Here is a 25,693-nt window from a genome sequence, read left to right on the forward strand (position 1 = left end):
TAAATACCCACTACGATGTAAAATCGAAATTGATGGGAAAATAATAAAGCAGGAAGCAAGGTTTAGATATCTGGGAATAGATATAACCAGTTACGGAGATGTTGAAGAGGAAGTACGACAACAAAGCTTAAAAGTAATAATTTAAACAGGTCATAATCTCAAAATCTGCTCTTTGGGCAAAACGGGGTACCAATAGGTAGGGTAAAATGGGGTACCCTTTTTACCATACCTATTGGTAGTATTTACCCTTTTTACCAAACCAAGTAATATAGCCGATGATCAAACCAAATCACAGACGTGTAAGAAATCGCAATTGAATAAAACTAAAAAAGTAGAGTCAGATTCAGAAGGCGAAGATAGTGACACTGACTGGTTCTGCGGAAACTTTTATTTAAGTTCCACAGAAGGATGGATAAGCTGATCCAGTTGCCTTAAATGGGCTAAAAATTAATGTGCAGGTGTAGAAGATGAAGATGACGAAGCAGTACTTGTATGCGAATTTTGTCAATAACTTTTTCTTGGTTTTAATTTGGTACCCCATTTTACCCTATATGACGGGCATAATGGGGTACTTTACATTATTTTTTGTTTTTTTATATGATAAGAAAATCTTTTACTTTTCCTAACTTTAAGTTATATTAATAAATAGTTACTACTATAACAATGGTATTTGGCTTATTTCCAGACCTTAAAAGTTACAGATGTGTTTTAAATCCTAATTTAAATCTTAAGTACCCCATTTTGCCCGGGTTTCCCCTATCAGGGAAAAGTCGGTTGGATAGGGAGAGAAGCGAAAACATAAGAAGATCATGCAATGTAGAAGACATAAATGGATGGGTGACAAAACGGAAACAGGAGTGGAACGAACACATTAGTAGAATGGCAGAGGATAGGATAGTACGAATAGCACGAGATAAGTCACTAAATGGACGAAGAAGTATTGGCAGACCAATAAAATGATGGTGCGATAACTTAAACACTTTAGGAGGCTAATATTGAAGAAGAAACAGGCTCTAAAGCCTACATACAAGAGGGAAGACGAAGAAGAAGACATTTATATAAAAAATAACGAAATTTCTGACTTATTTCGCATTTTCCTCAGTTTCATACTCTGTTTCAAATGCTTCAAAGAAAACTACTTATGTATATGCATAAAATAATAGGGTGTGTTCAGGCACAAAGAAAGAACATTATTTAATAAAACAAATTATAATTTTTATATTTTATTTGTTGGCTATAAATTATATAAACAATTACAATATAAGACAATAAAAATATCTATCAAATACATACAGAATTCTGTTTCTCAGTACTATTTGTTCGTAGCTTACCACAAAGTTATCAGTACTTTATACTCATTAGCCAATACGCAAATCCATATAACAATAACAACATCGTAACAAAACTATCCATAATAATAAAATGCGATAAACTAGTGCCGATATCTAACCAAGAACCAACATTCGTTATCAAATATAAAAACTGCAGAACCATTAGATCCGAAAAAATTAATATAATACAAAATATATTCATGACATTCTGTTTTCCCACTTCGTTTATGGCCCTAAAAATACTACAAGTAAAGATAAATGGCACAATAAATTTGAGAAGAATCAAACCCATCATTTTAAACGGACTGAACACGGTAAGGAAAGCTCTGACCCACATTGGATCAAATGAGTTCATACTTGCTATATTTCCTGTACCAAAGAATCCTACAAAGATAAATACCACAAATAGAAAAGCTCGTCTAAAGTCATCTGTATTGACGAAACTCTCGCTTTTGTAATGTTCAAACCTCATAAAATAAATAAGTTTATGAGACGACTCATACTTAAACGTCTTGCTTTCTATCAAAAGCCATGTGTAAAGTAATAGTATATAAAATACTGAAAATAATACTTCATAATTGGGTGACACCATCAAATAGAAAGGCGCAAAACCAAAAACTGTAGCTACAAGTCGAAGAGCAACATATTTGTCAGTCAATGGAATTACTAAAATTGGAACGATAAATATAACCCACGAAACACCTTTGAGTACAGAATCAGAAGGAATATATTCGAATTCTATCAGTAATACATACACTGCTGCTATTTGCAAAAAGAAAAACTGGAGCAAGTATATTCTATAATGTAATTGAAGACTGCTAAGTTGATTATAACGTTTAAGATCATAAAAATATATTTTCAGAAATATTAGTAAGTATCCTACATAACCAGCTATATAAATCGGAAGATTAAAGGAAGTTCTCATCACAGGTAAACATGGAAAGATTGCTAAGATTATACTACACACCACCCAAGTAGTTTTTTCAGCAGAGGAAGAACTGATTCTAAGAGATTTGGAAATGTTGATCCAGCTAGCTATTAAAATCATTATAACACTAAACGACAATCTATTGTAAAAGCCATACACCATCAGTTCTATTCCTATGATGTAATAAACAACTTGCACAATATTGGGATATGTCACTTGTAGAGGAAACTTATAAAATTCTCTATCTTTAAGAAGCAAGAAGAATACTAAAATTGGAAAATTAAAATATAGATAGTAGGTAAAGCTAAACTGGCTTTTGGCACATAGAAACGTCGTTCCTATCACTAAAAGAAATATAATTAAGTCCAAAGATTTGTTGGTAACTTTTCTTCTTTTTATACCAAAAACAGATAAACACAAGAATATGACCCACAATATGAATCCTAAGCTCACAGTCAATAACACAGGATACTGATAATAGTTATGATAATAATTTACTCCTGATATCAACACTTCGATAAGATTTTGACACTCAGAAATGAGATAATCAGTTTGGGATTTAGCATTAAGAATTTCCAATTTGTTTAACTTTTCATTTATAAATTCGTCATGCTTAAAAGGTATATAAAATAAAGCACCATTTTTTGTTCTTAATCTTTTTCGATTATATATTTCTAACAATTCTAATACATTCGACTTCATCATCTGTGCTTTATTTTCTTGACTAGTATTAATATAATTTACTGGTAAAATTCCTAAGGAATTAATAGGAATGTGTATTCCAATAAGGGATGCTAACATAGGAGCTAAATCAATTTGATTAATGTCTTGTCTTTTGTGATTTTTCGCAATTCCTGCTCCCCATGTTATAACAGGTACTTGAGTTTCATGGTCGGTTCCAGCACCATGAGATCCCCAGTCTGTCATTCCATGATCAGCAGTGAATACAAAAGCCGTCAAACCATCTTGGTAAAGGTTATTAAATAATTCCGTAATAACTGCAATATTCCTATCAACTAATCTAATGTTATCTTTATATTCTTTGGAATGTGGCTTGTAGCCGTGTCCTGCAGTATCAATTCCCAGTAAATGCAGGAAAAATGTGTTACCATTCTTAAAATATTGATCACAGTCTTGTGTGCAACTTTTTACTTCGTTTGTCAGAAAATTATGGACTTTTTGGAATACCCAAGTATCTAATATACCTGTATCTTGTTTGCCAAAATCTTCGATTTGTGCATCATAAGAAGATATGTGTATTTTAGATAAATTGTCTTTATTGAATATTTTAACTATATCTGGACTTCCCCAAGCCCAAGCATTAGTGCTTTGGTTAATTACAGAATCAAAATTAACAGGATTAGATTTCCAACCCTTTAAAATTGCACTAGGATCTTCGTATATTCCAGCTAACATAGCCACATGACCTGGTCTGGACTCCGTTGGAACCCTTGTATGTGCAACACCCCAACTCCCTACATTTTTTAACTTATCTGCCAAAAAAGGAATCAGTTCTTCTTTTCCTTCACCAAAAATAGCTTCTGCTCTCAATCCATCTGCAACAAACAACACTAGTCTCTTAGCTGGCGGATTAGAGGTACTTCTAATTGGTGACATTCCATTGTCCAGGGGACTGGCAAAATACACATCGAACACAGCGAGAAGGAGAAGAAAATGTATGACGAGACCAGACACTATAATTGTATATTTTTTATTTTTTTCTTCGGCTTCAGATTCCTCCTCCATTATGGAATTGGCATCTACAAAATGAAAGTTTGGTTCATCTTCAACAATATTTTTGGACTAAGACACTAAACTAATGCAATATTGGTCATAATTTTTTTTACTTAATTCTTGCAGCAGTACTGTACAGAATAAGTTTTATAATGGAACACTTCAATTATCTCGAAAATGGCTTGCACGATTTTTATAGGATTTAGTGGATAAGGGTCTTGTGATACAGCCGATATTATATAGTGGTCTTTACGTTGTTGTCAGATCTTCCCTTTTTATGTAAATCTCATGAACTTTTTTATTTCAAATGGAACACCTTGTATATTTTTTGCGTTTTAAATAAAGTCCTTAAGACATACTAATTATTGTTTATGTAATGTTCCATACACCTAAATACCATAATTTCGAAGTTGTTGCTACATTCATTTAAACAAGTTTTATTAAATAAATTATAAAAATACCTTTTTTCGGCCCGGGCAGATATTATTTTTTATTTTTTAGATCATTCGGAACAAAAAAGTCGAGTTATAATAATTAAATTAAAACAAAACGAAAAATTCCGATTTTCGGGGCTTAAAAACACAATTACCTATAAAATATTAATTTTAAAATTGCGAAGTAGCTAAAGTCAAGTACAAACTTTCTTCTATTAGCTTCCGATAAGAATTTTTGACATGTTTTTTTTAACATTGTTTTTTAATTGTCAATGAAAAAATGTATGATAATACGGACGATCAGGCTGCATTAACAACTAAAAAACAATGTTTTAAAATAAAATAAACTTATCGTGAACTGATACAATAAGGTTTGAACTTGAATTTAAGCACTTAGTAATTTCAAAAATATTTTAATTGTATATTTGAGCCTTGAAAATCAGTTTTTGTTTTTTTTTAGAATTAAATTATTTATTATTTGAAAACAATCAACTGAGAGAAAAATTACAAAAGTCCTTTTTTGTTTCGAACGATTTAGAAAAACCTAAAATAATGTCTACCTCGGTCGAAAGAATTGGTTTTATAATTTGTTAAAAAAATTTGTAAAGAAATAGGGAACATTACATGAAAAATAAACAGTATTTCCTAAGGAATTCAAAATAAAAAAAATATACAGAGTGTTCCATTTAAAATAAGAAAGTTCATTCGATTTCCAGAAAATCGGAATATATGACAACAATGTAAATACCACCATAATATAGGCTGCATCACAAGACCCTTATCCACTGAATCCTATAAAAATCATGCAAGTCATTTCTGAGATATTTATATTGTATGTAAAGTCTGACAGACAACCTGTCTAAGAAAGTCATTAATATTCAGCTCTTCTTCTTCTTTGAGTGCCTCTCCTATCGGAGATTGGATATCATTAGGGCGATTCTAATTTTATTTACTGCTGTTTTGAACAATTCGTTAGTGGTACAGCCAAACCACTCTCTCAAATTTCTCATCCAGGACATTCTTCTACGGCCTGGATTTCTTCGTCCTTGGATTTTTCCTTGCATTATATTTTGTAGGAATGTGTACTTTTGTCCCCTCATCAGGTGGCCTAAGTATTCAAGTTTTCTCTTTTTTATATTCAGTAGAACTTCTGGCTCGTTATTTATTCAGCGTATTACTTCTTCATTTGCAATTTTATCCACCCAACTTATTCTTAGTATACAGCGGTAGCACCACATCTCAAAGCTTTCAAGATTTTTAATATTCCTCTGTTTAAGAGTCCATGACTCAACACCATAGAGCAAAGTACTGAATACATAGCATTTTAACATTCTAGTTCGTAGATGAATACTAATAAGTAGACCTGGCAATTTCAATACATCTTTTTATCTCGTGATTTTGGTCACCTGTTTCATTGATAAAGGTTCCCAAGTATTTGTATTCGTTTACTTTTTCAAGTTGGGTACCGTTTATTGTGATACTAGTGTCATTTATTGGATTCTTACTGAATTTCATATATTTGGTTTTTTTGACGTTCATCCTTATGCCGTAGTTATGACATATCTCATTCATACTTTCAACTAGATGTTGTAGATCTTCCGCTGTTCTTGCCATTATCACAGTATCGTCAGCATATCGAATGTTACTGATAACTTCTCCATTGACTATTATCCCTTCGTTTGCATATGAGAGAGCTTTTTGGCATATTTGTTCGCTGTAGATATTAAACAAGAGCGGTGACAATATACAACCCTGTCGTACCCCTCTATGTATTTCTATTTCGTCCGATGTTTGGTCTTCTATTTTTATATTAGCTCGCTGATTCCAGTACAGATTTAATATTATTTGTATGTCTCTGGTGTCAATGTTCTTACTCTCCAGGATTCCTTTGAGTTTACTGTGGCGTACTTTATCAAAGGCCTTTTCAAAGTCTATAAAGCAGGCGTGTACCTCTTGGTTAACATCTAGGCATCTCTGTGTTAGAACGTTCAAGGCAAAGAGAGCATCCCTTGTACCTAATCCTTTTCTGAATCCCATCTGTGTATCGTTAATATCGATGTCTAGTTTTTGATAGATTCGGTTGTGGATGACTCTAAGAAATATTTTAATCAGGTGACTCATCAAGGAGATTGTTCGATGATCTGAACATTGCATTGCCTTAGTTTTCTTCAATATGGTGACAAACATAGACAGCAACCATTCTTGCGGTATTATACCAGTACTGTATATTGTATTGAATATATATGCAATATTATGGTTACGGATTTATCATTCAAAAGCTTCAGCAGTTCTGTAGGGATTTCATCAGGTCCGTTTGCTTTTCCATTTTTAACGTTTCTTATTGCGTATTCTACTTCTTCTTTCAATATGTCTGGCCCAGTTGCATTGATTATCTGAGTTAAGTTGTTTCTATCGTCTTCAAATAATTCATTCAGGTATTCTGTCCATCTTTTTATTTTGTTCTCTAGATCTAAAATAAGATTTCCATCTTTGTCTTTAAGTTTACCTATTTGGCATTTCTTTATGCTTCCTGTGCTCAGCACAGAATATTCAGCTCAGCGGGGTGCTATTGTTCAAAGTTCAAGGTGTGACATTCTTTTAACAATACCCCCCTGAGCTGAATATTAATGACTCTCTTAGTTTGCTAGCAGAACTATATATTATTCTTTGAACATTAGGAATATGGTATATTACACACATATTAGGAATACACACATGGTATTCAGAATAGGATTAAGAAATATGGTAAAAAATTAAAAATAGAAGATCAGATAGGCAACAAATACTATACAACAAAGAGTAAAATATTCTTGAAAATACATTGTTTAAATTATTCAAAAAAATCATGGACATTTGATTTTCAAAACTATATACATATTGAACATATAATGAAACACTATATTGTTTTCAGGACTTTCAGACCTTGATCTGAAATTATTTCCCCTGACGTTTAGCAGACATTAAGAGTGACAGACAATAGTTTCCTAGTATAGCCCAATCACTGCAGATACTTATCGAAGATGTATGCTATATTGTATCCTTCATCTTCATCTGTATCTTAGTTAATGTCGATTTGTTCAAGTTGCTATTAAAATTGTCTATACTTCTGTAACTGAGATTTCTTATGTCACAAATTGGAGGTCCACATTTTGTTCAGAAGCAGACTCTCTTCTTTATAACAAAACTTGAAATCTGAACAGTTTCTCGTTATATTAAAATTGTGACAAGTCTAATTGACACTCTTTTAGCGTAATATGAGATTAAGTTAAGTATAGATTGTATGGATTTGGACAGCGTTATGCATAACTCGACCAAGCGCCAAAACATAGTTTTGAGATAAATGACTTCAAAGTTTGTCGTTTCTTAAAAATCCATTTATATACCCTTAATAGACAGAATGTCGCTTGGTTTAATTTTGTTTTTCTTAGTAACCGTTAACGTGACAATAACAGATAGTTTTAGCTATGTGTCACCAGAATCCTCTGTTGTCTGGATTTTAAAGAAGTGGCGCTTGGTCGAGTTATGCATAACGCTGTCCATTTTACAATAGGTATGATTCCATAATTACTACATTCGTACAAACTTTTTATGATATGCTTCCAATGCCACACAATTCAGGCTTTTCAAGAAATCAATAATAATACAGAATACAGAAGAGCATCTTTAATGTAAAATTTGAGTAATTTGATTGTAGTATGAATGTTATTACTTATATAAAATTGTTTTGAAAAAACATTGTAAAAGAAAGGTCTGTATTAATGCAATTAAGTACCTACTTATATAAAAATATTGCTAATAATAAGGAGCAATATACAATAACAATAAAACGACAAGATCACCAAGTATAGAGATATCGAAATACAAATAAGTAGACAATGGAGAATGGAAAGTACCCACATGCTACCTATTATTCTCTCTACTGCTCGAGTCATACCAAATAACCTGCTAGAGAACATAAAACAGCTGGGTCTGAATCATAGATATATAATACTCTAGATTGCGCCCTGCGATCTTAAAATGGGTGATGGTTGCGACAGAGATAAATGAGCCTATTAGGTCGGTAGTCTCTTTCTAATTCAAGGGGAGTATCGACGACGTCACTATCCTACTCTATCGAGTGTTATTTAAATGTTTTGACAGTTCGAGCGGATGGCGACGAGAACTGGTCTTTGGTCTTCGGACATGGATAATCGTGGTTCGAATCCCATACCAATCTTTACTTTTTTTAGTTTTAATTTAATCAATATTGCGTTTATTAGACATTATTACATCTCTAAAATAAATCTATGCAAAGAAATATATAACAAATAAGAAAAACTGTGTAGGTACCTATAGATTTTTAAAAATATAAAAGCCAATGTTTTTTTTTAATAAGTTAATAGTAGAATAGTATAAAGTAATTGTTAAAAAAATATTCGTAAAAAATTACCAATAATTAATATCAACATAATGTACCATCGATTTATTAATTGAATCAGTCATTTCAAAAACAACATGAGTCACATATTCCTAATTTTACAGAAGAGCAAAGAAAACTATCTATATGAAAGATGGATGAAATGGATGACATCAAAATTCAGAGTTATATTGTAGTTTTGTTCCTAATGTCTTTACTGGACTGGTGTCGTTTTTGCACACAACGTTTATCTTAAAGGAGTCTATTCCTCTCAAAAAGTTAGTTTCTGAAAATTGTGGACTTTGCTGTTTTTGAAATAACCGATTCAATTATAAGTAATTAGACATTATTTTTATTTATGAAACTATTGTTACAATTTTTTAAAAAAGTAGAAGCAAAACAAACATTATTCACATCATTCGAATAAGGACGAATTTATATTAATAACGAATGACTTTTATTTTACTATGCAGTTCACAAATTATGTATTCCAATATTAACTTACTATACATACATTTATTATCTGCTAGATTTACTTAGGTCCATTTTTCAGATGTAAAAATATCTAATAAACGCAATATTGATTAAATAAAAATAAAAAAGGTAAAGTTGGTATGGGATTCGAACCACGATTATCCACGTCCGAAGACCAAAGACCATTTCTCGTCACCACCCGCTCCAACTGTCAACACATATTACTCGATAAAGTGGGATAGTCACGTCGTCGATATTCCCCTTAAATTAAAAAGAGACTACCGACCAAATAGGCTCATTTATCTCTGTCGCAACCGTCACCCATTTTAAGATGACAGGGTGCAATCTAGAGTATTATAAATATATCTATTGTCTGAATTAACATCTTTGTAAGACCATGTAGAAAATTGTACTACTTTCCATGTCCAGATGTGTACATCGATAACACAATTTGATAACACAAAAAGAGTCCCAGCAGAGCTCAATTCTTTTGATACTATAGGTATCTGGGATGACTGAATTTTCCCCTTGTATGGAGTGTGAGCGATATGGCTACATCTAAAGGAACAAAAGGTTCTAAGGTTAAGGTAGGATCATGTTGTAGAACAGCTCCTATGGTAAGCAGTTAACAGTATATAATTACAAGAAGCAGAAGAAGGATGTAACTATTTCAAAGAAGAAGTAAATAACAATGAGCATTATGTTCTTTCATAGACATACTTAAGTAATAAGTAGGTACCTTTATTAATTGACAATAACACAAATATAACTAAAAATTTGGGAAATAATAATACTCAAAAAAATATGGTCAAAACTATAAACTAAACAGGAAATAACAATAAACCAGAAAACCCATATCTTTTTGATAACAAATTATTAACAAATGCAGAAGAGGTGTAACAGTAAGTTATCAGTAAAGTACCAGTACTTTAACCAAAACATTAAAATTATTATGCTTGTTGTCTGTTACCAAACGATGTGACAGTTACAATAGGGTACGATTTAATAAAAAATGTAATTATTAATAATCTAATTTATAACTTACCTGCATTTCTTTTTTAACTTTAAAATTCAGAATTCATTTTTATTCCTGACTTATAACTGCTTATAACCTCACTTTTGACTTGTCAATAATAGAACTTATTTGCGCGGTTGTCTAATTTATCGAAATTAAACCAATGATGGGTATCATGATGTTAGTTACAATTTTTAGAAGAATTTAACTCATTTTTTCAAACAGTATTGTTCAATACATTTACATTAGATTTATCTAAGTTGTAATATCTTCCTACTAATAGCTATCGTCGACTAAATTTACTTAAACAAAATTATAAGCATAAGCATAAGAAACTTTTAGTTGTTAGGTTTGTTCCAACATTAACTTTTGGACGGCCCAGAAACCGTCACGAAACTACTTGTACCGTTTGTTGTGCGCATGTTCGTAATTGTATCGCCCAGTTATCGTCCCATGACGGTAATCATATATTTGTCATTTTTGTTGGTGACAGCTTGTGTGCTTTTAGTCGATCAAAGGCTCAAAAAATTTAAAGAATTAAATCCTAGTGCTCAAGTCAGTCCAACCAGCACATTATGCATTTGCCCGATTACTGAAATGATCATCACGAAACCGTCACCGAAAGATCACAATTCTTGTTGGAACAGTGGGAAGGACGATCCGATGACGATCATATTTTTGTTGGAACGGATTTTCTTTACTGCGCAGGAGCGTTACCGTTTCGTGACGGTTCTCGGTCGTGTTGGAACAAACCAATTGTTGCCACCCTGTATAGAACTGACAACATCGCATTTTTTTTTGAAAAAATAGGCCCGTTTTGTAGCTTATCACAGTTTGATAATGTGGACATTGATAATAAAATTATATAATACCTACAGTGGAACCTCGATTAATGGCATTAAAAAAAATTAAAGTTGCAAGCATTTTTTTCTATACATTTTTGTTTATATTAAAATTGTGTTTTAAATATTGTTTTTGCTCCAGGTTAGCCTCAAAGGTTTAGACTTGGTGTTTTAAGTCGTATTTTAGTGTTTTGTTTTATACTTACAAAAAAAAGTGAATGCCGAAATTACCAACAGCCTAAAAGAAAGTGTTGGTAATTTCAGCAGTACTGCCGAAATTTCCTGCAGACCAATTTGTATTAACATAAAGTTTGTTTAATTCTATTGCTAACAAAAAATATGAACAACTATTAAATTTAATAAAAAAATATCACATTTTTTTCTTGAGGTAATTTCGTCATACTTTTTATAAGTTTTATTTTAAGTAATACTATTTCTATTCTTTAACGTGTTATGCATTTCACTAAAAAAAATTAAAGTTGCATGCATTTTTTCTATACATTTTTGTTATACTAAAATTGTGTTTTGAATATTGTTTTACCTTCGAGTTAACCTCAAGGGTTTAAGCTTTTTGTTTTAGGTGATATTTTGACTTTCTGTTTTATACTTACAAAAAAAAGTGAATGCCGAAATTACCAACAGCCTAAAACAAAATATTGATAATTTCAGCGGTACTGCCGAAATTTCCCGCTAGAACAATTTGTATTATTATTTATTCTTTAAATTCAATTGCCAACAAAAAATATGAAAAACTATCAAGTTTAATAAAAAAGTATCTAATTTTTTTCTTGAGGTAAATTCGTCATTCTTTTTGTTAGTTTTATTCTAAGTATTACTGTTTCTATTTTTTAACGTGTTATAAATTACATTAAAAAAATGAAAGTTGCATGCATTATGTCATAGATTTTTTTATATGCTAAAATTGTGTTTCAAATATTATTTTAACCCCGGGTTAGTTTCAAAGGTTTAAACTTTATGTTTTAAGTCGTATTTTAATTTTTTGTTTTATACTTACAAAAAAAAAGTAAACGTCGAAATTACCAATAGCCCAGAACTAAGTTTTGTAGTTTCGGCGCTATTGCCGGAATTGCCTTACAGACCAATTTCATTAAGTCATAAAGTTTTTAAATTTAAGTAGTTGTTAACAAAATTGATAAAAACGTATATACTAAGAATTTTATTAAAAATTGTCCAACTTTTTTATGCGGTAATTTCGTTATATCTTCTTTCAGTTTAGTTTTAGTTAACTAATATTAACTAAACAATAAATTGGGTCTTCAGTAGTTAAGTAAGTACTTAGCTATTTTTTTTAGCATAATGAAGCCCAAAAAGACAAAGCCTTATACTCAAGAAGATATTAAACAAGCTGTTGATGCCATTGAAGCAGGAATGTCCATAACAGCTGCTGCTAAACAATTTAACATACCCAGACAAACTCAGAATAGAATAGAATAGAAATATGCTTTATTGTCATGAAAAATTTAACAATTTTATAGACAAAGCTTACAAGAATCATAAATAAAAACAATAACAAATACAAGTCACAACTCTTTCTGATAAACGAAATAACAAACATACTGGATCAGTTGGGACTCAGACAATTTTGTCTAAAGATGAAGAGCAATTTTTAGAAGAATGGATACTTAACTCAGCAAGGCAAGGATTTCCCGTTACAAAAGAGCAGCTTTTAAATAGCGTAAAAGGAATACTGGATGATCTGCAGCGCCCAAATCCTTTTCACAACAACCGGCCTGGTAGGGATTGGTATGACAGATTTATGAGAAGGCACCCCAATATAAGTCTAAGGATGTCCCAAAATTTGACTAAACAACGTTCTAAAGTACCGGAAGAACAGATACGTAACTGGTTTGCAGAAATAAGTAGCTACCTTGAAAAAGACGGCTTCTTGGATATCCTCCTAGATCCAAGTAGGGTGTATAATTGTGACGAGACGGCTTTTTTTCTGTCTCCAAAAGGAGACAAAGTTTTGGCCAAAAAAGGAGATAAAACCGTCTATGCGTTTATTACTACAAGCGAAAAAGAGTGCCTTACTTCATTAATAATGGTTAATGCTCTAGGCCAGTTGCCTCCTCCTATGGTAGTTTACGCAATGCAACGAGTTTCAAAAGTGATCAGTTCCAGCTTTCCCAAAAGTTGGGCAATGGGACGCTCCGAAAATGGATGGATGACCCAGGAAACTTTTTTTGAATACATTGCGAATGTATTTATTAAGTGGTTACATGATAACAAAATTCAAAGGCCAATTATTTTATTTGTTGACGGTCACACTTCTCATCTAACCCTTCAGCTCAGCCGATTCTGCTCCAAAAATGGAATAGTTCTGATCAGCCTATATCCAAACTCTACCCACATATTGCAACCATTGGATGTGGCTTTATTCCATTCTCTTAAATCAACCTACAAAAAACTTATTCAAAACTGGCGCGTAGATAATCCAAATAAAACCTTTGCCAAAGATAATTTTGGTCCAATTCTAAATGAAGCGTTATTAAAAAATTGTCACTTTTCAAAAACAATACAAAATGGATTTCGAACTTGTGGGCTCGTGCCCTTTAACCCAGATAACATAAAATTCCAAAAGTTTTTTAAAAACGGTGTTACTCAGGATCTGCAACAAAGTTTAGATGTCGAAAAAAAACTAAAAGAAATCAAAGAAAAAGAGGAAAGAAAACAAAGCAGGATTGATAAACAAAAAGAAAAGGAAAACCAGCAGTTAAAAAAGAAACCAAATACAAAAAAAAATAAATCTTCCAAAGATGAACCAGCAAGAACTGCCTTAAAATCAGATATTGGAGAGTATTTGGTGGTAAATTATGAGGACAACCTATTTCCAGGAATAATTATCTCTGTGAATAAGGAAAATAAAAGTTTTAATGTCAGGTGTATGGAAAAGTCGGGGTCTTTTTGGAAGTGGCCACAAAAGGAGGACATATTAACCTATCCAAAAGAACATGTTGTCTGTTCGATTAAAGAACCAAAATTGATAAATGAAACCAAAAAAATATATGAAGTACCGGATATGCCAAAAGAGTTTATCAAATTATTTAATAAATAAGGGTTCCTATAATACCAAAAAATAGTTTTAAATACCGTTAAATACCTATTAAGTTCAACACTGTTTTGCAATAATAAATGTTTTGTGATTATTAGTTGGTATATTATTAATAAGGAATATTTTTAAACATTTAGATGTAAGTACTTATTTGTCCGTTCTGTTTTGTTATGAACGTTTTTTGACAACATGAAGTAAGTACCTAATGTTTAATGTGATGTCATATTTTCACATCTATACATTTTTTAGGTGTTTATTTCAGTTTTAGTTCCTATAAATGTTTGTTTAAAATGTTAATAAATGTTGGTTTATTAAATGTTTGTTTAAAATTTTCTTATTTAAATTTTAAATAAAAAAAAGGCAAATATTTTTCTAACAATAGTTTGTCTTCAGTCACCACCGAAATTACCAGCATAACCATCACGAAAATAGCACCTCCCTATGCCGAAATTACTCACGCAGGTAGTTTCTGCACTCTTTTTTTATTTAACTAAATCAGAAAAATAAATAAAATAACTAGCCTTCCCCTTTTGATAAAGACATTATTTCTGAGCCGAAATCACATACTGCAATTTTTATAATGTGTATAACTGAGAAGTGCTTGCCCTAAAAAATTATACCTTAACAAATAAGGCCTTAAGCCGCCGAAGTTACCCTCACTTACCTTACTGTATACAACTTTACAACTGTACGTAATTTAGATGTACCTACTGTGCATATGTATTTCATGCTTTCACAATTATAACGGAGTTTATCTGTAAGTACCAGCAATACCGTGTTTTATTAATTTTTATCATATTCTCCGGCTCCGGATTTTCGATAACCCGGATCGGCCGTGGTCCCGATTAATCCGATTTATTGAGGTTCCACTGTGGTTATATCATTATATTATTATAATATATACAGAATCCTAGCGTTTAATTGTAGTACTGAACCACTATAAATATAAAAGTTACTATGTAACAGGTAGGTAAATACCTATACTAAATTTAAAATCAAGATGCAGTAGAAATAAACAAACCAAAACACGTTAATTGCTACTACATAGGAGCACTCCGGAATCATAATTTACAATGTATAAAATTTGGAAATCATGATTTGGGATTTACAATTTGCTCCTAATAGAAGCATTTAACGTGTCTTGGTTTGTTTATTTCTACTGCTTTTTAATTGTAAATTTAGTAGTATAGATATTACTTGTTTGGACCCCCATTTATATAATTCGGTTTTGAATAAATAGAAAATAAAAAATATAATAATAAAGTTTAAATAATTGACAAAAAAATTGCCTTAAACATATATAAGAACGATGACCACCGCAATATTGGCACGCACTTAGATAACTAGATTTTTGTAATTACCTATTAGAATATTTAGCATGAATTATTAAAAGTGCCGATTTAAAATAAAATAAATGTAACTTACCGATTTGATTACTTATTGATTATAATTACTATAAATTTGTATTGTTACAAAAAAACATAAAACACTATTTTTAAGATATTGCTTATCGCTTTTCGCACATTATTAATTGTCAACTAGTACCAAGGTCACAATGTATTCACTTATATACTTATCTTAAAAATCTAAGTAACCGCGAAATTATGACGAAAAACAATATAAAATACCTACATACTACTTACAATAAACGTATATTTTATGTATTTCGTTAAATACAAAATTAATGACAGAGCAAATCTTCCTATCTTTAAATTTAAATAAAACAAAGTGTGTTTGAGATATCCAAAAATTTTTATTCATTTGAAAATTCATTCGATGGCGCGCATCTGTAATGTCCAATTTTCCAAGACTTCGACGCATAAATCAGGCTGAATTGGACCAATGGCAAGAGTTATAATAATATGTTGGCTTTGGGGGCTGTTGTGGTTGCGGATTATTCGCATATGCCTGCGACTTAAAAAACCCCAAGAAACAGTTTAATGATGCCAAATGGCACGATCTTGGTGTTCAGTTCACATTACCTCCACGTGAGATGACCATCCCTCAAAACGCTCCGCAGAATGTCCAATATGATATGAGCTGTGCAGCATGTAACTATGTAACGTCTTCCTGTTGAAACCACATATCTTTTGGTAATATTTAGTTCAAAAATAATGTTCTATGAAGATGACTTATTATGTCATATGCCAGGTATTATGTTTATGTGAGGTTATGAACAATAAAGCATGGTTAATTACTGAACTCTACAAGAGCACATGGCGTTATATTACTTATTTTCTAATTTCCTAGTAAGATATCCACTGTGTTGATACTTTAAACAACAGGTTATGGTCCAGTTTGATTCGTGTTATATCCAGGGTTGATTATTAGAAAATTGATAGTAATACAAGTAAGTGCAGATTTTGTTGTAGAGATAATGGTGTCTAATTATTTGATGAACGTGCCGAAGTTAAAAGGTCGTATTAATTATGACGATTGGGCATTCGCTGCTCAGAATTTTCTCATCTTAGAAGGACTTGCTGAACGTGTCGAAAGTGAACCAGGAACTGACGAAGCCACGAAGAATGAAGATCAGAAAACTAAAGCAAAACTTATCTTACCCATAGATCCATCTCTTTATATAGGTACATATAAAGGAGGCGAAGACTGCAAAATCGTTATGGGATAAATTGAAGTCAATGTTTGACGATTCTGGCATTACACGACGCATAAGTTTGTTACGCAATTTGATTTCTATTCGTTTAGAACATTGTGATACAATGGTTTCTTATGTTAATCAGATTGTAGAAACAAGCCAGAGGTTACGAGGTACCGGATTTGGGATCGATGATGAACTGGTGGGTTCCTTAATGCTTGCGGACTTATCTGAGAAATTTACACCCATGGTACTTGCAATCGAAAATTCTTCTCTTAAAATTACCACTGATAGTATTAAAACAAAACTCCTTGATATGGAAAGTGATAGTGATAATAAAAGTGGTGCATTTTTTACCCGTCACAGAAATAATCCAAATCGAAATCAGTCAAATTCGACTGTGCGCAACAATTTTGGAGAAAGTGATCGAGTTGAAAAAGAAGAACGAACTCGTGAAGTGAGGTGCTTCGGATGTAAACAGTTAGGCCATTTCAAAAACAAATGTCCTTTGTTAGCAAAAGAAAAATCTCAAAACAAAAAGGAAAATACCTTTAGTGTTGTATTTTTGAGTACGAACTTTCAGAAAACAGATTGGTATATAGATTCAGGAGCTAGTTCGCATTTAGTAGCTGATAGAAATTTGTTAAACAAGGTATGTAAAGACTCTTTTTGTCAAGAAATTATGGTAGCTAATAAAACGATGGTTCCAGTAGTAGCTACAGGTAACGTACTTTAAAAAACTGTTGTAAATAAAGATATTTTTGATGTTACTGTAAAAAATGTTCTCTGTGTACCACAATTGTCGACAAATCTTTTGTCAGTTAGTCAGTTGCTTAAAAATGGAAATAAGGTAGTATTTGAACTTATGTTGTGTAAAATTTTTAATGCTGATAATAGTCTAATTGCTGTTGCTGAACTTTGTAATGGTGTGTATAAACTTAATGTAGCTAATGTACAGTATTCTGAACAATGTAATTTTAATGTCTCTTCTGAAATATGGCACCGTAGACTTGGCCATATTAATAGTTTGGACATGGATAAAATAAAAAATGGTTCTGTTTTAGGACTCAGTTGCTCAGATGTTACAAAGCTAAGTAAATCTAATTGCATTACTTGTTGTGAAGGTAAACAGACTCGTATGTCTTTTAAAAACATAGGTACAAGAGCAGAAAAGCCACTTGAAGTTATTCATGGAGACTTATGTGGACCCATGGAAACTAGGTCAATTGGAGGCTCTAAGTATTTTTTTATTTTAATTGATGACTGTACACGAATGTCATTTGTTTATTTTTTAAAAACAAAAAAATCAAGTTTTCGAAGCGTTTAAAAAGTTCAAAGTGTTAGTTGAAACACAACTTGACCTAAATATTAAAACATTTAGATCAGATAACGGGGGTGAGTTTGTAAACAAACAATTTGACAGTTTTTTGGAAAGTCATGGTATTGTACATCAGAAAACAAACCCTTATACCACAGAACAAAACGGTATGTCTGAACGATTAAACCGTTCCATTGTAGAAAAGGCAAAGTGTATGATATTTGATGCTCAAGTGGAAAAGAAATTTTGGGCAGAAGCCGTTAATACAGCTGTATACATTAGAAATCGTTCTACTGTTTCAGGATTAGATAGCAAAACTCCTTATGAAATGTGGTATAATAAAAAACATGATATTAGCCATTTTAGAGTTTTTGGAAGTCATGCAATGGTCCATGTTGCTAAAGAAAAGCGACTGAAATGGGACAAGAAGTCTAAGAAACAGATTTTTATTGGGTATTCAGAAAACGTTAAGGGTTTTAGGCTGTTTGACCCAGAAACAAACGTAATCACTACTAGCAGAGATGTAATTATATTTGAGGATAAAATTGGTAATCCTATAAGTGAAAATTCTGCAGAAGATGTGGAAGTATCAGTTTCAGTGGGGGAAAATGAAAACTTTCCAGAAAACCCAGAGTTAGTAGAGCAAGAAACTGACACAGAAACCTTTGCTACACCTGATAGTTCTTCTGTAAATGAATCGAGTGATGTTAGCGAATGAGTGATGTTAGCGAACATGAACCTGAAGAATATGTGCAGGGGCAGAATATACCAGTGGAGGATAGAGACAGACCTCAGCGTATCCGAAAACCTAAAGATTTTTCTGATTATGTGACATATCTATGCACAGAATATAATCTAGAAAATGATCCAATTACTGTCCAACAAGCTCTGGAAAGACCAGATGGGAATAATTGGAAGCAAGCAATGTTAGAAGAGATGCAATCCTTCAATGAAAATGATGCTTGGGAAATGACTGACATTCCAGAAACAGGCAGTGTGGTAGACTGTAAATGGGTTTTCAAAAGAAAGACTGACAGTGAAGGTAAGACTAGATATAGAGCTAGACTAGTGGTCAAGCAGGGTTTTACACAACAATATGGTATTGATTTTCAGGAAACTTTTTCTCCAGTAGTGAGGCATTCCACTTTTAGGTTATTGATAGCACTATCGGTTAATTTAGGCTTAGATATAACTCATTTGGATATGGCCACAGCTTTTTTTGAATGATCAGCTGGAAGAAAATGTATTTATGCGGCAACCAGAAGGTTTTATCATTCAGGGTCAGGAAAATAAAGTTTTAAAGCTCAAACGTGTCATTTATGGTTTAAAGCAATCGTCTCGGGTTTGGTATAAGAGGGTTGAAGTAGTTTTGACAGAATTAGGTTATAAAAGGTCAAATTATGAATCTTGTGTTTTTATTAAACGAGAAAATGGTCTTATGACAATAATTGCTTTGTATGTAGACGATTTTTTCCTTTTTTTGAATAATGCTTACGAAACTGAGTTTATTAAGAAAGAGTTAAAATTTAAAATCAAAGATTTGGGACAGGCTAAGGACTGTTTAGGTGTTAGAATTAATATTAACAAAGATAAAAATATTATAACACTTGATCAAGAAAAATATATTGACAACTTATTGGCAAAGTTTAAGATGACAGGTTCTAAAACTGTGACCACACCAATGGAAGTTAATCCAATTTTTGAAAAAGGCAATTGTAATTTAGATGTGCCATATCAACATTTAATTGGAAGTTTAATGTATCTTTGTGTTATGACTAGACCTGATATTTCTTATTGCGTAAGTTACCTAAGTCAGTTCAACAATTGTTTTAATGAATCTCATTGGCATGCAGCAAAATGGGTTTTAAAGTATTTAAAGGCTACCAAGTCATTTTGTCTGAAATTTACTAAAAATGACAAAAATTTGGAAGGTTTTGTTGATGCTGACTGGGCACAAAATGTGAGTGATATAAAGTCTTACACTGGTTTTTGTTTTAAACTTGCTGGATCTGTGATATCCTGGGAGAGTACGAAGCAGAGATCTGTGGCACTTTCTAGTACCGAATCGGAATATATGGCAATTAGTGAAGCTTCAAAAGAGACTATTTATTTGAGAAATATTTTGATAGAACTCTTGGGTAAATCTTTTACTGCTGTATTGTACACTGATAATCAAGGGGCTCAAAAGCTTTCTCTGAATAGTGTACTCCATAAAAGGTCGAAGCACATAGACGTGCGTTATCATTTTTTTAGGGATACGATATCCAGAAAAGAAATTGAACTGAGATATTTAGAAACAGCTGATATGCCAGCAGACTTATTAACTAAAGCTTTGCATAGTGCTAAACATAAATTAATGAATTGTTTGAATATTGTTTGTTTGGTTTCTTAAGGTTATATTGTATTTTGAACTAGTGGGGGTTTTGGTAATATTTAGTTCAAAAATAATGTTCTATGAAGATGACTTATTATGTCATATGCCAGGTATTATGTTTATGTGAGGTTATGAACAATAAAGCATGGTTAATTACTGAACTCTACAAGAGCACATGGCGTTTTATTACTTATTTTCTAATTTCCCAGTAATATATCCACTGTGTTGATACTTTAAACAACAATATCGTTGGTATCCAGATCATGTATTATCAATCATGCACCTATAATAGCGCTCGATGTTGACGGTGATATCTGGCGAAGGTCGTTCTCAACGAATATGGACCGACAATGCCGCAAGCCGAAAATCCACAAAAAACAGTGACTTTTTCAAGACCTTCTTGAATGTCATTTGGATTGGTATCATTCCGTGGAGCAAGGAAGGAGCATATACGCGTGAATTTTCTTTATACTCTGTACTTAACTTCTCAGTTAAATAGAAACCTTGTCGGCGTTTTCTGGAAACACTGCTCTACAGGCAGAGCCCCAATCCTTCCACCACCGGAAAACAACACAAACAAAAAGGTTCTTCTTAGAGCCAAAAACTGACAATTTCTAGTCTGAACTCGAGAGCATTATAAAATCTATAAGGAAATCGTAATCTCTCAACTGTGTCGGACTAAAAATTGGAACATACTAGGTTGTTCAATAAGTTTTGCGGTTCGATAAGAAAAACACAATTGTATGACTTGTAATACACTTAATTATTCAGTATAGTCTTCCTTAACATCAATACACTTATTTCAATGAGATTTCAATTTATAAATTCCATCCCTCAGGGAGAATCAGAAAGGGCTGCAAAATACGATTCCACAGCTGTTATATTACTCATCATTTGATGAAAAACGCTTTCCACGCACAAATTTTTTTTGAGATTGAAACAAATTGAAGTCGCTAGGAACCAAATCTGATTAATACTGTGGATGCTCCAACAATTCGAACTTTACTTTATGGATTTCAGCCATTGCCAAAATGCTCATATGACACCGTGCATTGTTCTGATGAAAAAGGATTTTTTTCTTTTGCAAACCGGGTAATTTTTCACGATTTTTTTCCTTCAGCTGGTCTAAAAGGTTACAATAATATCAAGAATTTATTGTTCTGTCATTTTGCAAGTAATCCACCAAAAAACATTTTCTAACATCCCAAAAACTGACACTAAAATCTTTTTGGTAGATTTCTGGACATAAACTCATTTTGGAGCCGAAAAACCAGTTTATATCAATCTTTAACGTCTTGTTTTGATTCTGGATCATGGTGATAGACCAAGTCTCATCCATTGTGATGAATGTATACACAAAATATACTTTATCATTTCGAAAACGCCCTAAATATTGCTGAGAAAGTCGCATTCGAATGTGTTTGTGTTCCGTTGTCAGCAAATGCGGCACCCATTGTGACCACAGCTTTTTGAAACCCAATACTTCGGCCAAAATATTGCTTACACTGCCAAATGTACCTAATGCTTAGGGATTCTACTAAATCACTTTCAGTTACTCGATGAGTTTCCAATACCATATCCTGTGTTTTTTCTACGATTTCTAGTGTTCTTGCTGTTTTTGGGCGTTCTTGACGTGAATCGTCTTCAAGGCTTGAACGACCACGTTTAAATTGAGCAACTCACTTTCTACTGTAATAATTGAAGGCGAATAATCCTTATACAGTTTCAACATTTGTTCATAAATTTCCTTTGCTTTTAAACCTTTCAAAAATAAAAATTCAATCACTGCACGATACTTGATTATTTCCATTGTAAAAAATACTGTGATCCATCGATACTAAATGGCTTCTAAAAAAATAATAAATTGGCAGATTGAAATAAAACTTCACATACGTTCATACAAGGAGTGTACTAACATAACAAAAAAATTGGCTAATAGCAACGCCCCGCCCTCTCTTATCGAACCGCGAAACTTATTGAACAACCTAATATACCTGCAGGAAACACACAGAGATGAAAACGCGAAACGGCGTGCGACTTGTTGTCGAAGCGGTCCATAAAAGTTATGGTAGCGTCATTTTCACAAAAAAACCAATATGATTATATCATCCACGAGAAATAAAACTACAAACGACAATAAAATGCTCACTATCGAGAGTGGGGCCTTCACAGTATCATCCACCTATAAATCACCAGACAAACCACTCAACCTACAAATGCCTGAAAACTTTGGGAAATAGGAAACTACTTCGTAGTAGGAGATTTCAACATCTTTACGGTAGGTTATTGGGCTTAATGAAACCCATTCAAATGGTCAACTGCTGGAAGAATGGGTTAACTCTGCTCTCTATAACTCAACATAGACCAATATAGGTGTCCAAATTGGGTTAGGTGCACCGAGAGAACAATTTCTTTTCTCCTAAAACACCGATTTCTTTGAGCAATATTTCTTAAAAGTTAACATATCCTATTAACTTAAACATACAGGTTCACATATAAAGAAACGAGTTTTTTTAAACACAACTCAATAATTTCTTACAGATAATTTCTTCAATACTAAGAAATGCATTAATGGTTACATTCAATTTTCTTATCCTAAAGTTTTTATTTCTTAAATTGAAAACTACAAATATTTTGCAGTATAAGAAATATAATGTTAAGTTAATCCATATTTATATGTATTTGTGAACAAGAAATTTTCTTGCAATCAATTAAATATTTTAAACCACAATAAATAATTCTTCAGAAATACCTTCTGTAGTAACTGTGTTTATAAAATAAAAACTTTGTGATTAATGCCAAAATGTTACTTGCAAAGAGATTTTCTTCCACAAAAGGATTGCGCAGATTAACTATTTATGATTTAGTCGTCAGTGTTTGTCAAGATGGCGTGATATGTTCATGTTCATATAGATGGATTTTGGATTTATTAGTGTTCTTTAAAAATTAACGGATATTTTGAAGGTACGTACATATACAGGTATTAAATAAAAGTAAATTGAGTAATTTAAGATGTAATAATAATATTGTTGCGTATCCGAATGGTTAAAAAAGAAACATAATAGTATCTTTATATGCTTTTTAGGTATAATGATGGACGACTCTGAAATAAAGGAGCTTATTATTCTAACTGGGAAATATGCCACAATTTAAAGCTGGGACAGAATGATATAATATATAGCTTCAGAACAATATTAAGAAAGGAGTTATTAACCAACTGCGGGGCCTTCCAGAAATGGTAGAACTTCATACATGTAAGTACCTTTTTAAAAATGTGTATACTTATGTATCAACTATAATAGGTTTCTTGAATGTATCGTCTTCTATAAAAATATACAATACAACGCTATATCAAACATGGCGGGTGCAACGCTGAGGATATTTTCTGTTAATTTATTTGAGATAAAGAAATCAGTTAGTCTAAAAGAAATATATGTTTATGGTTAAGAAATGTTATTGCCGAAAACCGTGAATTAGTTAATATGTATTAAATGACTTGGATGTAAACTAATAATACTTTCCCGTAATAAAATTTCTTAATGATTAGGTATCCTGTCCCATTTAGATTATAAAAATTAAGAAAATTACATATTATTATGTCTGCTTCAATGTTTTACATTGGTTGTATTTTCCCTCTTGTTTTAGCTAAACAATGTTTATTGTGTGACTTAATACAGGGTGAGTCATGAGGAACTGTACATACTCCTACCTCGTATAGAGGCCCCTATGGGGAATAACAAATGACCATTAAAAAGTGTCTGCTCCCATTGTTTAATAATATACAGGGCGAGTTTCGCATTTCGACAGAAATTTGTATTCGTCATAATTTTTGAACGGTCAGATCGATGTGTCTCTTATTTTGGTCAATCGTTACACTATTGCCACCTAATCAACTGATTTATTCAAACTAGAAAAAAATCAGGTCCTCTTTAAAAAAATTAGTTCGTTTGGGTCTTAGAAAAAATTTCACCCTGTATAAGCTTTTTGAAAACTCTAATATGAATTTTACAAATTAGACAAATAGGCAATTAAAATAACATATTTATTTTTTTCCGTACACGATTGTTTAATTTTTTATAAAAAAATCAAATTTGATTATGAATTAAAAGTTTGGTAAAGTGAACCATAGATTTAACAAAATTAACTTTTATTACCAAAATTAATTTTTTTTGAACAAATATTTAATTTATGTTACCACCAATCAACTGATTTATTCAAACAAGAAAAAAATCAGGCCCGGATTTAAAAAATAAATTCGTTTTTGGTCTTAGAAAAAATTTCACCCTGTATACGCTTTTTGAAAACTCTAATATGATTTTTACAAATTAGACAAATAGGCAATTAAAATGGCATATTTATTTTTTCCCGACACGATTACCTACTTAATTTTTTATAAAAAAAATCAAATTTGACTATGAATAATTAAAAGTTTGGTAAAGTGACCCATAGATTTAAAAAAAATAACGTTTATTACAAAAATTAATTTTTTTTAACAAATATTTAATTTATGTTATCACCCAATTAACTGATTTATTCAAACTAGAAAAAAATCAGGCCCGGATTTAAAAAATTAGTTTGTTTGGGTCTTAGAAAAAATTTCACCTTGTATACGTTTTTTGAAAAACTCTAATGAATTTTACAAATAAGACAAATAGGCAATTAAAATGACATATTTATTTTTTCCCCACACGATTACTTATTTTTTTATTAAAAAATCAAATTTGACTATGCATAAAAAGTTTGGCAAAGTTTTTGCATAGATTTAAAAAAATTAACTTTTTTTACAAAAATTAATTTACAAAAACAACGTTTTTCTTAAAATTAAAAGTTTTACCATTTTTTTTTTTCTATAACACGTCTAGATCTAAAACTTCCCATAACACTTCTTTTGGACTCTATAGTTTAACATAGACGTGATCAAATTGATAAATTTTAAATTTTTCCACCTAATTTTTGCGATTTACAAGTTTGCAACTTTTACAAGAAGACGACTGAAAGTCTACAACAATTTTCATAGTCTTCACAATGGTAAGAGGTATGTGCTGTAAAAATTTCAGAAAAAAAAATATTAAAATGGAACAGAGTTGTAGCGAGTTAAACCGTGAGTTCATTTTTTTTTCATTTTTAGGTTAAAATTCCGATTTTGACAAATTTGATTTTTTAATAAAAAATTAAGTA

At 31.7% G+C, this 25,693-nt stretch overlaps 1 protein-coding gene across 6 annotated transcripts in view; it reads right to left on the bottom strand.

Moving 5' to 3' along the window:
- LOC114325338 (GPI ethanolamine phosphate transferase 1-like) overlaps positions 1 to 15,857 on the bottom strand; it is a 229,856-nt gene extending 213,999 nt beyond the window's left edge. The window contains exons 1-2 of one of the 6 annotated variants that reach the window (XM_028273390.2): positions 15,653 to 15,826; positions 1,208 to 4,019 (exon numbers count right to left, since the gene is read on the bottom strand). In XM_028273390.2, coding sequence (XP_028129191.1) covers positions 1,342 to 4,005 — 2,664 coding nt within the window. In that variant the 5' untranslated portion in view covers positions 4,006 to 4,019; positions 15,653 to 15,826 and the 3' untranslated portion in view covers positions 1,208 to 1,341. Of the gene's footprint in view, positions 1 to 1,207; positions 4,020 to 10,342; positions 10,625 to 15,652 lie in introns of those variants that run through there. The other 5 variants (XM_050642646.1, XM_050642697.1, XM_050642700.1 and 2 more) reach the window with 5 other exon arrangements.
- Between the last annotated feature and the right edge of the window lie 9,836 nt (positions 15,858 to 25,693).

Source organism: Diabrotica virgifera, chromosome 1 (genome assembly GCF_917563875.1).
Source record: "Diabrotica virgifera virgifera chromosome 1, PGI_DIABVI_V3a".
NCBI lineage: Eukaryota > Metazoa > Arthropoda > Insecta > Coleoptera > Chrysomelidae > Diabrotica > Diabrotica virgifera.